Genomic DNA, 14,758 nt, shown 5'->3' with positions numbered 1-14,758 from the left:
TAGTTTATCATCGATGATCAATCTTAGAAATTTTACCTGGTTAACATACTCTATTTCATTTTCATCTAAGTAGACCGTCAAGTTATCTATCAAAGTTCTTCTTGTTGCCAGGGTTAAAAATCAGAAATTTGTTTTTTGATGGTTCACATTTAGGCTATTAGCGTTTAAGTACTGGGTTATTTGATTAATCGAGATGCAAGTTTGGATTTCTAATTGTTCTTTTGTTTTTGCCCTACATATTATGTTAATGTCATCTGCATAGGTGATAGTTTGAGTCATGTTGTTCTTCGGTATGTCATTGATGTAAAGGATGAATAACAATGGACCAAGTATAGCTCCTTGAGGGACACCTACCTTTGACGATTTAAAACTGAAATAAAAGGTTTGATAGATGTATTTTTTATGTGCTCAATTTGAGTGGATTGTATTTGTTCAGAAAGAAATGACTTAATTATGTTAAATGTGCCACCTCGAATGCCTAGACTATGCAGTTTATGCCTAAGTGTGTTGTGGTTGAGAGAGTTAAATGCTTTAGACAGATCTAGAAAAAACGTGCTTGGACGTTATTTGTAATTGTAATTATTTTTATAAATTGTACAGTTGCTGAATTTGTTGATTTGTCTTTTTGAAAAGAATGTTGATATTGATTTATAATACTAAATTTGGAGCAAAAATCATGAATTTTATTGCAGATTATTTTTTCTAGTACTTTCGAGAACGGTTATGTAATGCTATTGGTCTGCAATTTAAGGGGTCTGTTTTATATATTTTTGTATATTGGTTTTATGACACACTTTTTGAAGATCTTTGGGAATATGCCATTCCTTTTCGATAAATTTATAGCAAATTGCAGAGGCAGAAGTAGAGAGTGTGTACAGTTTTTTATTAGTTGGTTAGACCAACAATCAATGTCACATGATTTCTTGTTATTTAGGGAATTTATAGTTTTTTCTAGGTCGATAATACTTATTTCATCTAGAATGATAGAGTTTTGAATGCTATGCAAATTGTTAGCATATTCCGTTTGCAATCTAGTGTTTGGGTTATCATTCAGAAGAGTGTTATTGAATATTGTTGTTACAGTTTGTGGGTCTTTTACATCGGTACCATTTATAGCTAGTGAGATATTTTCTTTAGCTTTTTTGTTATCTTTCCCTCTTTGCTTGTTCAATATATCCCATATGATTTTAGATTTATTGCTATTAGTTTTCATTTTTTTTATAAATGGTGAGCTTATACAGATTTAATTAATTAGCACATCACACTATGATGCTAGGGGTCCAGGGTTTGAATCCCAACCTGGGCGTGGATGTTTGTGGGTGTCCATTCATCATGTCATCACTCATCTCCATCTTCGCAAATTAGCCAAAAGTGGCACAAAAAGCGAAGTAGAAATAAAGCAAATAAAAAATATATATATTCTTTTTTTCTTACTTTTATACATATCATTATAAATTTTCTCTTTGGTAGCTATGAATTTGTTGTGGATGCTTTTCAGTTCATTTTTTCTGCACGCTTTTGTTTGTAACCCAAACTTTGCTTTTTTGTTATTTAAATATATATATATATATATATATCTTTTTAATGGGATATACAATATTTAGGTAGTATATGAGTGTATTTATAAGATTTTCCCAAATTTTTTCATAGCATCTGATTGGTACAGTCACGGACACTGCTGGGTTGCAATGAATACATTGACTTTCAGTGGAATCGTTACAACCCAGCAGTGTCCATGACTGTACACTTCTGTCCAATCTTCTTTTTTTAGAAGATAAGATAGATACTTGATATTTTCTTTATTCATATTGCATATATTATGGTTTAATGGCAACTTTACTTACATGAGTTGTGCTGTGTGGTCTGATATTAAGTTGTGAATCACCTCTGTTTTTATCACGTCAAAAGGAAAGTTGATGCTAATATGATCTATAAGAGTTTCAGTAGTAAGTGTTATCCTGGTGGGTTTTTTACAATTTGATAAAGACCATGAGATTTAAGAAGATCTATATGCTCTTTACTTTTTGTATTCTTTTGAAGGAGATCAATATTTATATCGCCTAGAATGGTGATTGCAATTTGGCAATATTAGCCTTTGTAATACATCATCTAATTTTGAGAGAAAATCATTGATATTGCAACTTGGGGATCTATATAAAGTTTTTATTGTGTAAATGTGTTTATTTATGTTGATTTCAATTCCAGCTGCTTTGAATACCATTTCAATGCATAATGGTTTAAGCCACTTGATCTGTTTAGTCCTTGAAAGGCTCGCTTTTGTATATATGGCAATGCCCCTACTTTTATGTTCCACTCTGGTAAATTTTGACACCAAGCTATATCCCTCTAGGGTATAAAATTGAGATTCACCTTCCCTGAGACCAAATTTAGTTACTGTCAGTATGTCAGGTTGAATTTCGTGTAAACATAATTGTATGAGATCTACTTTGTTGGTGGCAGATTGTACACTATTGGGCATAATTGTCAGAAAAGAGTGCATGTCAAATCTCCTGCATATGGCCTTGAACGACTGAACAGCACCAGCGAATCCCAGACGTGCGGCGTTGCCTAGTTCAGAACCTGTTTCTCCTCGCTACTAAATTGTGTACCTGGCGCTCGGATATAAATAGATTATTTCAAGTGTCAGTAATTCAACAGATGGAAAGATAATGAATTTGTGAGTATGTTCGAAAAACAAGCGTGATTGTAGCTTATACCATTCCCTCTGTAGAAGCAATGTTACTATAAACATATTTGTATAACGTAAGAAGTGCCAGGCTCTAACAGCTCAAGCGTGTGCTGTAAATCAAGCTTTCGTTTCTCGGATATGTTGGGGGGCAAAACAATGTGGATTGGGGCCAGCTTGAATGTTTCAATCACCTAGAAAGCACATTAACGTACCGAAAAGAACGACAAACTTAGATGACTTTGAAAGACGTAGTTTGTAGAACCGTCTTTTAATTTTACGATCGTGGCGAATTTCCTACTGCCAAAAAGATAACTTACTCTTTACGGGATAAAATGTCTTACAAAGGCACTACAACTTCCACCTTGAGAATATTGAAACAATTAGGCTTCAAGTACAGGAAAACCAATGACTGTCATACATTTCTGATGCAGAGAAGTGACATTGTTAAGTCAAGGGTAAAATTCATTCGTACAATGCACGAAATTCGAGTGTCTGGTGATTCGAGACCAATCTTTTACCTTGACGAGACATGGGTAAAACAGAACCACACATTAAAATGTGTTGTTAACTTGTTAACGAAGAACTTGACAGTGTAACACAAGAACAATGGGCCACTTGTGTTAAACATACACAACAATTACAGGAAACGATACATCGGGACGAAATTTTGGACCCAATTATAATAAATTTGAAGGACGACACAGAGGGCGAAAGTAGTGTGGTCAGTGACGATGAATACAACGACGGCAGTTGTTGGAGTGACGAGGAGCCCCTCTCTGGCAGTCCCTCTGGCATAATCAGGCATGTTCTTTTCTCCCATTAAGTTTAATATATGTTATATTATCTAATGTTCCGTGCTCTCCATGACAAGGCGTTTCACTCAACCACGCTGTCTCTTTTCCGTGTGAGATTTCAACATGGCACTGCTGCAGTGCGCTGCTATTTGCTATTGCCATATGCAGGAGATTTGACACGCACTCTAGTCGTTTGATTTTGCATATTTTTATGTTTGTGGTTAGAGCCTGATTGTGTTTTCTTAAAATTTGTTTCCTTAGTTTCCAGTGTGATAGGTGCAGAGGTTTGAGAGATTATGGTGTATATGTTCGAATTTGTTTTGACTATCTACACATTATTTGCAATTTTGAATTTGGGTGTTTTAGTACTGTCTATAGATGATGAGTAAGTGTTCGATGTGGATTTGATTTTTACATTTTTCATGGCTTAGATTTATGCCGATCATTGCTGTAGTATCACTGACCTTGGTAATTTTATCAGAAGTATTTACCATAAAAAATCCCCACTGAATCTACTCTGAAATCATACATTTCATGTAGACGATCACTGCTTGTATACCCCTTTCCCATTTTTACTCATTTTATTTTTATCAGCTTCATTATATTCCCCGGCCAGTGGCAACTATGATGGGTAGTGCCAACATGATCAAGTAAGAAAAAAAAAAACCTCCGTAATGCCCCCCCTGCCCCCTCCTTGAGGTTGCGCCACTAGCCAAGATGTTTGTCCTCGTTTGGTAACGTGGAAAACAACATGTGTTTAAGTAATAACGTACTAATTGGATTCATCTTCACTCACTAACCTATCTTTATACACTACAGGAAACTTCCCTAAAAATATAACAATTACAAGAGGAAAGGAAAAACAAATCCTATCACCTTCTCCTCCCCCATGCACACGTATTCTAACTGGATGTCGAAAATATCTTTGTTATGAAAAGAAATTGTCGAAATGTCAAAGGAAACTGGCATCATCATAGGATATTTTTTAAAAAGTCTGGATGGCCCTCTTGGTGCATCTATCTATTATCAAAAATGTTCATTTAACTTTGGAAAAATATTAGGTTCGTTTCTCCAAAAGTAGGCAGAAACTACTTCCCCAATGGGTCTTACAAACCAGTCATATTTAGTGACTTTTTTCTGAAGGTGGCAACTGTGTCGTGTCAACACTGCGAAAGTTCCCTTGCCAGGCCAGGCTAAGACTGGCATGGTTTCTCATTGGCTAACCCCTCCCCCCTGCCACTTTGTTCTCGGGCTCATGGTGGAAATGTTCCTCGCTGAGTCTTCTTCAACCCTCTGCACGTGTGTCAACTTGGTTAGGTCCATGATTAGGCCAGCTCTTCCACGGCACGGACTGTTGCCTCGCAAGGGTATGAACGAAACAGCTGGCGATGCAGTGAGGAGGTTGGGGCAGTCGTCACGTCAGCTTGACCGATTGCAAGATTTCAATCTCCTTGTCTGTAAACTATCAATGTATTCATTTAACTTTACTTGGCGATGTATGAATTTCTTCTGAGGGTAGTGCCATGGCACGGTGGCTCTACCCCTTGAGCCGCCGCTGGGTGAAAGTACTGTTCGGTAAGAGGTGATGCACTGTTTCTCCTTTGTAAATGCTCATTTTTTTGCTTTGAAGAAGAGCATGTCAGTTTTTAAATTCCTCTGTAAAATACTAATAATTTCGGCAGAGTAACACTACTAGTTCTTTCACTTAGCCTTCACGTTGCACTCGCTTTTGCTTTATAATGTTCCCGTAGTCTGTATCCGGTCTAAAAAATGTAACAAAATCGAAGAACTTTTTAACGAACCACTACCTTCTTCTTCTTGTCTGCTGTTGACCCACTTATACACTTGTATATATAAGATACAAGCATTGATGCATCGAAAATTGAGTTCACAGTTATGGTTCATGGCAGAGGGTTCCAATAACAGAAACTTAGAAATCTCAAAGTATCAGTTGAAATATTAATATTATAATGATAACAAGAAAGACAAAAAATTAATAAATAATTTAAAAAATAGGAAATTGCAATTTTTTTCATTAATGGCGCTTATTAAAAATAACGAATTCATTGCAATCTCATTTAGACGTATCTTTTAAGAATCAAATATTTTATAGGCATTCATTCCATTATCATGGGTGAGGCATGCGCAGTGGCATCTCATCCCTTGGGGCTTCCGGGGCTTAGCCCCTAAAGAAAAATGGACGTATTCACGTAATTATCAATCACCATAACACATAACTATCACAGTCTTTTAAAAGGTGATTTTTACCCACGTAAATTCATCGTCTGTTGCAATGGATACGACAGCACTCCTAGCGACATTGATGTCAATTATCGTTTTCTGGGGCATGTCGCAAAGGAAGGCATGGCCTACACCCACCTATGCTACAGTGAAGGTCACATGCTAGCAGAGAGAGGAGGGTAGAGTGCAATGGATTTGAGTGCTGATTCGGGGCTACCGTTGCGTCGCGTTCGATCTCGCGTGATGTTCTGTAGTGTTTTGGTGGCTTTCATTCGCTATGTTTGAGTGAGTTTGGCAGGGTTGATGTTCGAACGCAAATTGATGAAGGCCATAGGCTGTCAATTACAAGACACAATGAATTTGTCTGAAAAAATAGGCATATATTAAATAGAATTATCGATTGCTTAAAATCCCGTGGTCGACATGAACTTGCTCTACGAGGACATAATGAAAGATAACAATCTTTAAACAGAGGCATCTTCCCAGATTTATTATCCCTTCATAGAAGAGGGAAAACTAAGAGGGAACTTCATGTTCTTTATTGTAGTGAAGAGTTGAAAAACATAAACTCTATCAGTAGATTGCATTCATTTTTTATTTAAAAATATTTAGAGGGTACCTTTTCAGAAACAGTAAAAATGACAAACATAGTTTTAATAACTCCAGTGGCAACAGCTGAATCTGAACGATGTTTCGGCACATTGAAGTGTATTAAAACCTGCTTAAGAAATTCAATGGGACAAGACAGACCAAATGCCTTGGCACTTGCTTACAATAGAGATAGAATACATTTCAAACATAGAGGGCTTCAACGAAAAAGTAATAACAAAATTTGCTGAGCAGAAGAATAGGAGTCAAGGTTCGTAGAAAGGTATGTTTCACAACAATACCTGTTTCTTTTGTAATTAGGTGAATTGTCATTATATTTTAAATTCTTTAAAAAAATAAGTCCAGTTTTGTAGTTTAGAAGAAGATAAATACCCTTTTTTTTGTAATTCATGTAATTTGTCATTACATTTTAAATTTTTTCAAAAAAGTAAGTCCAGTTTTGTAGTCTAGAAGAAAAAAATACCTATTTTTTGTAATTCATGTGAATTGTCATTATATTTTAAATTCTTTAAAAAATAAGCCCCGGCCAATTTTGAGGCCACGAGACGCCACTTGGCATGCGGACTACATTTTTGATGTTAAACCAACTAGTCTTCTGATAGTTAAACAACATTTTTCTTACAGTTTCTGTTCTATGAAATATGAAACTTGTACTGTTGATTAAACAAAACTACCCTTAAAATACTTTCCCAGATTTGTTGCTACAAGTGAACAATTTATTGTCGCAGGTGGGAAAGATGAAACACTGCCTTTTCACTTATTAAGAAATTATTTTAATTTCTCTGAATTGTCAAATTATGAAAAATAAAGTATTTGAGACAGAGAGAGAATATAAAAGGCCTTTGATTATTCTAGTGGAGTTGAGAAGAAACATAACAATAAATTAGAAATTTATTGTTTTTTGTGTCACAGGTAAGATACAGTACAAAACAGTAGTAAACTTAAAAGTTTAAATAATCTAATTGTACGGAAAATAACTTCTACCTTTTAACTTAATTATGGGTAATACTTGAATTTTTACGAAATGACAATTTTAGATTGTTCACTCACAAGATAGCATGAAGTTAGAGCATTGTATTTAAATACTGAGGTTCAAGGCCTCTTAGGCATACAATGTCCCTTTATTTTAAACTCACTGTATATGAAAAATCCCAGTAAAATTTCCTCCCTATCTTGTGAATTATAATAATTTCTCAGTTTGAATATAAATGATAGAAATGTCAGGGAATGACCCAGAGTATGTGCAGCTGCTGTAGAATGGTACAGAAAAGAGAAAATTGCCAAGGAGTAAGTACCCAGATAGCACAGACAACTTGCTGCAAGCAAGCTATTAGCTGGATGCAAGCTTGCATTAAGCAATGTAGTTACCACAATTGGAAGTTGCAGCAAGCTTGCTAAGGCATGCTTACAACAAGCTTTTCATAACTAGCTGTAAGCTTACAGAAGGCAATGCTCGAAGTAAGCCATAATGTGTATCTTTAAGCTAAATTTATATATATATATATATATATATTTATAAACATGGCTGTAATGTACATTGTATACACACACATGCATAGCAGCAAAACTAGAAACAATTGGGGCTAATTAACAACAAACACCCATGTTGTAATATCACAGTTTCTCTTTGCAGCTTATAAAAACTTTTCATGTTCCCCCCCAAAATAGGCAATAGTTAGGCTGAAGAGTTCCATGAACTAATCAATCTCAAACTTTACACTGGTAATCAATTTTTCTTTACAATACTTAGCTCCTGTTTAAATAGTCTGGGATGAAAATATTTATCATGTGAGTTTCACTTTTATTCACCACATTTTATTTTCTGATCTTCGTTGCAACTTCAATATTCACACATCTTTTGAAGAATAATAAAACACATTTTTTCAGTAACTACAATCAAAGTTATCCTTATTTATGTTACTAAAACTTATGTTTGTTTTACATTTGAGTCGCACTGCCATCTAGTGCAAGCAGCATGAAATAAAAGCTTTGGTGCTTTATTCACACTGGAATTCATTCCACTGTATTTCGGTTTTATTTTATTTTGTCACTATTGTTTATGTTAATAAGTATCTCTCTTGTTATATTAAATGGGTGTCTGTATTGTTTTATTTTTTAAAAAATGCATCTTATCACGCTAGTTATCGCATGCATCAGGCTTACGTCCAGCTTGCCATGTCAAGCTTGCTTTGACAAGCTAAAAGAAAGCTATCGCAAGCTTGCCACAAGCTTATGTGCTATCTGGAGAAAAAAACATGTGGCTGTGGTTGTAGGTGGTTGCATATGCCAGTAGGTAGATACTGTTACACATTTGTGCAAGCATAAATATAAGAGTGTAGCCTATGTTAGGTGATAATTTCATGTAACATATTGAATCTTTTTGTTTCAGGAACAAAGAAGGAAATTTAATATTACCTGCTTTCAATAGAAATTGTGGGAAACCATCAGGAATCATGTGTGCTGGTGATATTGTTGGTGGAAGTATTAAATATCATCACACCATTGAAACCATGTCAGTATGTTGTAATATAAAATCATTCAATAAATCAGTTGCTTTAATTAAACATAAGTACAGGAATATCCTCAATCGAAAAGAAAATATTAATATCAAACCTGAAATCAAGGATAGAATTTATCCTTTCAATTGTACTCATTGTAGAACATCATTTACAGAGAAAGTAAATTTAATGTGCCATATCAAAACACACAATGAATTAATTTTGTTGAAAAGAAACCAATGCAAGAAAACAGTTATCCAAAACATAAAATTAAAAAAAAGAAGCCACGAAAAAGTTCGTCCACATGAATGCCCTCAGTGCAAGAGGAGATTTACTACAAGTGGAAACTTGAAAGCCCATTTGAGAATTCACGAAGGAATTCACCCATATGAATGCCCTCAATGCAAAAAGAGATTTACTAGAAGTGGAAGCTTGAAAGCCCATTTGAGAATTCACGAAGGAATTCGCCCATATGAATGCCCCCAGTGCAAAAAGAGATTTAATGAAAGTGGAAACTTGAAAGCCCATTTGAGAATTCACGAAGGAATTCGCCCATATGAATGCCCTCAGTGCAAAAAGAGATTTACTCAAAGTGGAAGCTTGAAAGTCCATTTGAGAACTCACGAAGAAATTTGCCCATATAAATGCCCTCAGTGCAAAAGGAGATTTACTACAAGTGGAAACTTGAAAACCCATTTGAGAATTCACAAAGGAATTCGCCCATATGAATGCCCTCAGTGCAAAAAGAGATGTACTACAAGTGGAAACTTGAAAACCCATTTGAGAATTCACAAAGGAATTCGCCCATATGAATGCCCTCAGTGCAAAAAGAGATTTTCTCAAAGTGGACACTTGAAAGTCCATTTGAGAATTCACGAAGGAATTCGCCCATATGAATGCCCTCAATGCAAAAAGAGATTTACTAGAAGTGGAAGCTTGAAAGCCCATTTGAGAATTCACGAAGGAATTCGCCCATATGAATGCCCCCAGTGCAAAAAGAGATTTAATGAAAGTGGACACTTGAAAGCCCATTTGAGAATTCACGAAGGAATTCGCCCATATGAATGCCCTCAGTGCAAAAAGAGATTTACTCAAAGTGGAAGCTTGAAACGCCATTTGAGAACTCACGAAAGAATTTGCCCATATTAATGCCCTCAGTGCAAAAGGAGATTTACTACAAGTGGAAACTTGAAAACCCATTTGAGAATTCACAAAGGAATTCGCCCATATGAATGCCCTCAGTGCAAAAAGAGATTTACTACAAGTGGAAACTTGGAAACCCATTTGAGAATTCACAAAGGAATTCGCCCATATGAATGCCCTCAGTGCAAAAAGAGATTTTCTCAAAGTGGGAGCTTCAAAACCCATTTGAGAATTCACGAAGGAGTTCGCCCATATGAATGCCCTCAATGCAGAAAGAGATTTAATCAAACTGAAAAGTTAAAAGTCCATTTGAAAACTCACTAGCGAATTCGTCCATAATGCCCTTAGTACCAAAAGAAAATCACGCTTTAAGTGCTAAGTTTTGAATTAATTTGATAATTCACGAAAGAATTGGTGATACAAATCCCCTACAAAGGAAAAACTTATCTTTGAAAATGCAATCTGGAAAATTGATTTGATGGATTTTTCCTTTAACATGTTCTTTGTGAAATCTATCACACTTGTTTAACTTTTGTCGAAACTTTAGAAAACCTAAAAAGATATATGCTTGTTACTGAAAACTTGCCTTTACAACCTGTATGACCTCAACAGTTGTGACAAAACAACTCCTCTTCTGGTGTTTTTTTAGATTTGGGTAGAGATAGTCTTATGAAGGGGCTAAGCATATGGAATATAACAGATGATTCAGAACTTTTGTACGAACCCAGGTGAGCCAAATTGTGCATTGTGATGGTGGCTCGTGTGCTGATGCGATGACCTGGAAGAGAATGACCACTGATGTGCCGTAGACTATAAGTTTCCATCTACATGCATTGTCTATGTGTAATCTACATGAATATTACATGAGCTTATAGTAGTTTAAATAGTCTACTGTAGAGAATAGATTTAATGTAAACAACACGGAGGAATGAAATTTTTTGTGCTGTATAAATGAGAAAGTATTTTTCCCCTTCAAACAAGTCTATTATCTGTGCATATAACCAACTTATGACCATCTAATGTAAACAAACTTATAGAATTTTCAGTAACGATAGAAAAAGGAACTTCCGGGAAAAACAAATGACAAGTCAGGTAAGCACTAATATTACTGTTTACACTGACAAAAGGAAGGGAAGGCTAAAAAAATAAATTTTTTCACCGTGTTACTACATAGAAAAATGCATTTGTCTTTAACCCTTAGAAGACAGAGCATGTTTTCCCGGTAAACGCATGAACGACCTAGGCGTTTTCAGGGGAAATTTTAATTTTCCGCATGCTTTTATATAACATTTTTTATCTCTGGAAATTAGAGCACTGGAGTTACAAATTATACCTCGTTTTGTTCAGTACAGATGTGGCTATAAGCCTATCACATAAAAAGAAAATTTTCCGTTATTGAGTAGAAAAGAATAAGAAAAACTTGTTTTTTTGTTGTTTTTTTTCGAAATTTTAAAATCTGCGGTCCCCACGCGGCGACGCCAGGACGTAAATGTGCAAAATTGTACCAGCACATTGCCTGATATGTTTTGCACTATCGTACAAAAAAATCACAAACGTATTTGAGATACTTTCCGTAAAGGGATATATTTTCCAATGTGAAGCACCAGATTTTTTTTTGAGCGGGAAATTTGAAATTCAGCGCACGTACATTAAATAATTTTTTAAACTGATATTAAGAACACCGTAGTTGCAAACCTCATTTTGTTCAGTACAGATGTGGCTATAAGCCTATGACATAAAAATCAAATTTTCTGTTATCTGGTAGAAGAAGAAAAAGAAAAACTTGTTTTTTTTTTTACGAAATTTGAAAATCAGTGAGCCCCAACTCGATTACGCTGCGACGTAAATGTGCAAAATTATTATTTTAGTGCGTTCGTTCCCTTTGTAAAAGTGCCATTACAAATCCCAGAACTGAGAAAATAACGATAATAAAATTAAAAAAGAAATGAAACGAGATTTCCGGAGGGCTGCCCCCCAAATATAACCCAAATGAAATTAAACCTTACTGGTTGTTTATCACATACCTCAAGACTCATGCAAAACTAAACACAATGTATAACTGAACAAAAACAAGTCTCAGTATGGTCCAAAAGTCAGATACTACATGCAAAACCATTTCATGGACATCGCATTTTCTTTTTCTTTTCAGTGTGTGTCAAGTATATTCTGCAATTCAGAAATTAGTGAATTAATTGATTTGTGACTTATCAACACGATAAAGTTACTGGTGCTTTGTTGTGAGGGTAAACTGTCAGTAATCTAGCTCTTGATAGCACTGCAAATTAAGTGAGTGAGTTCATTTACTAGGTGAATCACAAACTTTTATCTATAAAATTGTTAATACTGTATTTGGATGATTACTATGTGCAATAAAATTGTATTTGAACCTTAATAATATTTTTTGTTGTTGGGTATCCTTGACCCTAGAATATTGATATATGTAATTCTTTTTGTATGCAGGATTTTCACATTGTCAGTTTACGTCTGCTCTATCTCCTTCTAGGATAAGTTTAGGTTGTGCTACTGCAGAGTACAAGTACATATACTTATGTAGTTTTACCCCAAATGGCATAACTAACTAACTAACTAACTAACTAACTCCCTAGCTTTCTTAAACCCGAAGGTTCATGGCTGCAGCAACACAGGCCTTCCATCTTTCCCTATCTTGAGCAAGATCTATATACTCTTTTCCATCCCTACCGATTTCTCTTAGGTCCATCTCAATGTTGTCCCTCCATCTTCGTCTTGGCCTTACCATCTTAACGTCTTACCATTAGGTTTCCCAACAAGAATCCTGTAAACTCCTCTTTCCTCTCCCATTCGTGCCACATGGCCTGCCCACCTAAGTCTTCTTGATTTAATTATTCTAATAATATCTGGACATGAATACAAATTATGTAGTTCTAAATTATGTAACCTTCTCCACTCACCTGTCTCCTCATCCCTTTTAGGTCCAAAGATTTTCCTAAGGATCTTATTTTCAAATACCCTCAATTTCTGTTCCTCTTTCCCAAATGGCATAGATCTTTTTATTTAAGTCATTGCCCTTTTTTAACGTTTAGTACTTAATAGAAAATTTTCTCTTCAGCAACTATTTATTACATTTATAACAACATAATTTTTGTTACAAATGTTGCAAGCTGCTCTCAGAAGGGAACCAAAATATTTTTCACAATGTTAAGTTATTTTTTTTGTGTTTAGATACTTCTTATTTCTAGTTCATGCTAGATCATTTGTATATACTTTGGAAGGTAGAATTCTATGAAATGATTATTTGTGTCAAATTTGTTTTTTGACCAGTGTAATACAGTTTTCAAATGGTCTGCGTGTGTGTACATAGACACAAATATTACATGCAATACATACATTACCAGATTTCTTGATTTCAACTCAGATTTTGGTAACATTTCTGAAGAGAGTTTCTAAAAAATGGATTTCCTTTTCTGATAAAAAGCCTGCTTTGGGGGCGGGGGGGAATGGAAATTTTTGCCATTTGCACCTCATCTATTTTTCTAGCAGTTTCAGTTGTGTGGCTAACTAGTTTTACAGCATGTAACAGCAAAGAACCTATAAATTTGTTTTGCCCTGGAGATGTGTGTGTATCTAGACCTACCCAATCGCATAGTGTCTTTCAATCTATCTATCTGCAGTGTTTGATCCCTGGTGTAGATGTAATGGTTCAATCTATCTGCAGTGTTTGATTCCTGGTGCAGATGTAGTGGTTCAGACTCCATTTCAGATTTGTTTGTCCAGTCTCGATTAGGCTATCTCAGCATAAAGTGGGCTCTAAACAAACTTTTCTAATAAAATTCCAGATTTTTGAAGGAGGAAAGATCTCCTTTTTTGCCATTTTGCCTCTGCCTGTCTCAGTTTTAGCAGTGTGCAACAGAATCTGTTGTTAGCACTGAGTGACGATTCCACATAGGTAAAGCAGCGACAGCGAAAAATCAGGAAAAGCCAGGCAAGCACAGTATCTCAGTCGTAGAGCAATGGCATAGTATGCCAGAGACTCGGGGTTGGAGTCCTGGTCGAGCCTATGTTTTTTGCTGAAAATTCTGCGTATGTAGATACATTTAAGCAGCATACAGATTTATGAAAATGACAGAGAAAAACCAACCCTGGGAAAGAAAAGGGTCAACATTTTTTGTACATGCTGCTTGTATGAATTGCGTGTCAAAAGTTGTATTCTAAATTCAGAAAAGAGTGTCACTTTACAGTAGAGAGAGACAAATGAAAGCTGTGGAACAAGAAAATTGCTTCAAGCTGATGTATTTTCATTGATTACAAGCAGTTTGGAGAGAAAGCTGAAAAAAGCCCATCCAAAAAGTGTTTTTCCTTAAAAGGGCATTTTTTTTGTGATAACTTTGAATCTAGTTCTGAATATTTACTGATTTTGGCAAGTTGTTGGGAAGTATTTCAGAATACTGAAATAAGAATAAGTAAGAATGACTAATTAGCACAGTTAGAATTTCACCAAGTATTAATTTACTAGAGAAATTATGACATGATAAGTAGCTTATGCAAGCAATGCACACTTCCCAGTGGGCAGGCATTTTTTCTTTCAAGTTGTCTCACATAGATTCCTGATGGATTTTCATGTGAAGCTTGGAGAGTTGTTTATGCTTAGGACTAGATAGCATATGAAGAGCTGTTGGAAGCATTGAGGGACATTTTAATGTTACATAGTCCTCAACTGAATAATGAAAGCATTTAGGTGCATGAAGCCCCTTTTCACTTTACAGCACTTTACAACATCAAAGATAACAGTAAACAAATTGCTGCTC

General features: G+C 35.4%; 1 protein-coding gene across 4 annotated transcripts in view; it reads left to right on the top strand.

Annotated features, from left to right (window-relative positions):
* The window catches only part of LOC146004102 (uncharacterized), a 49,563-nt gene extending 37,224 nt beyond the window's left edge, over positions 1-12,339 (top strand). For all 4 annotated transcript variants that reach the window (XM_083142747.1, XM_083142749.1, XM_083142746.1 and 1 more), the window contains one exon: positions 8,723-12,339. In XM_083142747.1, coding sequence (XP_082998873.1) covers positions 8,723-9,980 — 1,258 coding nt within the window. In that variant the 3' untranslated portion in view covers positions 9,981-12,339. The remainder of the gene's footprint in view (positions 1-8,722) is intronic.
* The last annotated feature ends 2,419 nt before the right edge of the window (positions 12,340-14,758 follow it).

Source organism: Lepisma saccharinum, chromosome 21 (genome assembly GCF_977018435.1).
Source record: "Lepisma saccharinum chromosome 21, izLepSacc3.1, whole genome shotgun sequence".
Lineage (NCBI taxonomy): Eukaryota > Metazoa > Arthropoda > Insecta > Zygentoma > Lepismatidae > Lepisma > Lepisma saccharinum.
The sequence above is the reverse complement of the archived record's forward strand: the minus strand, read 5'-3'. Positions and strand labels throughout refer to the sequence as shown.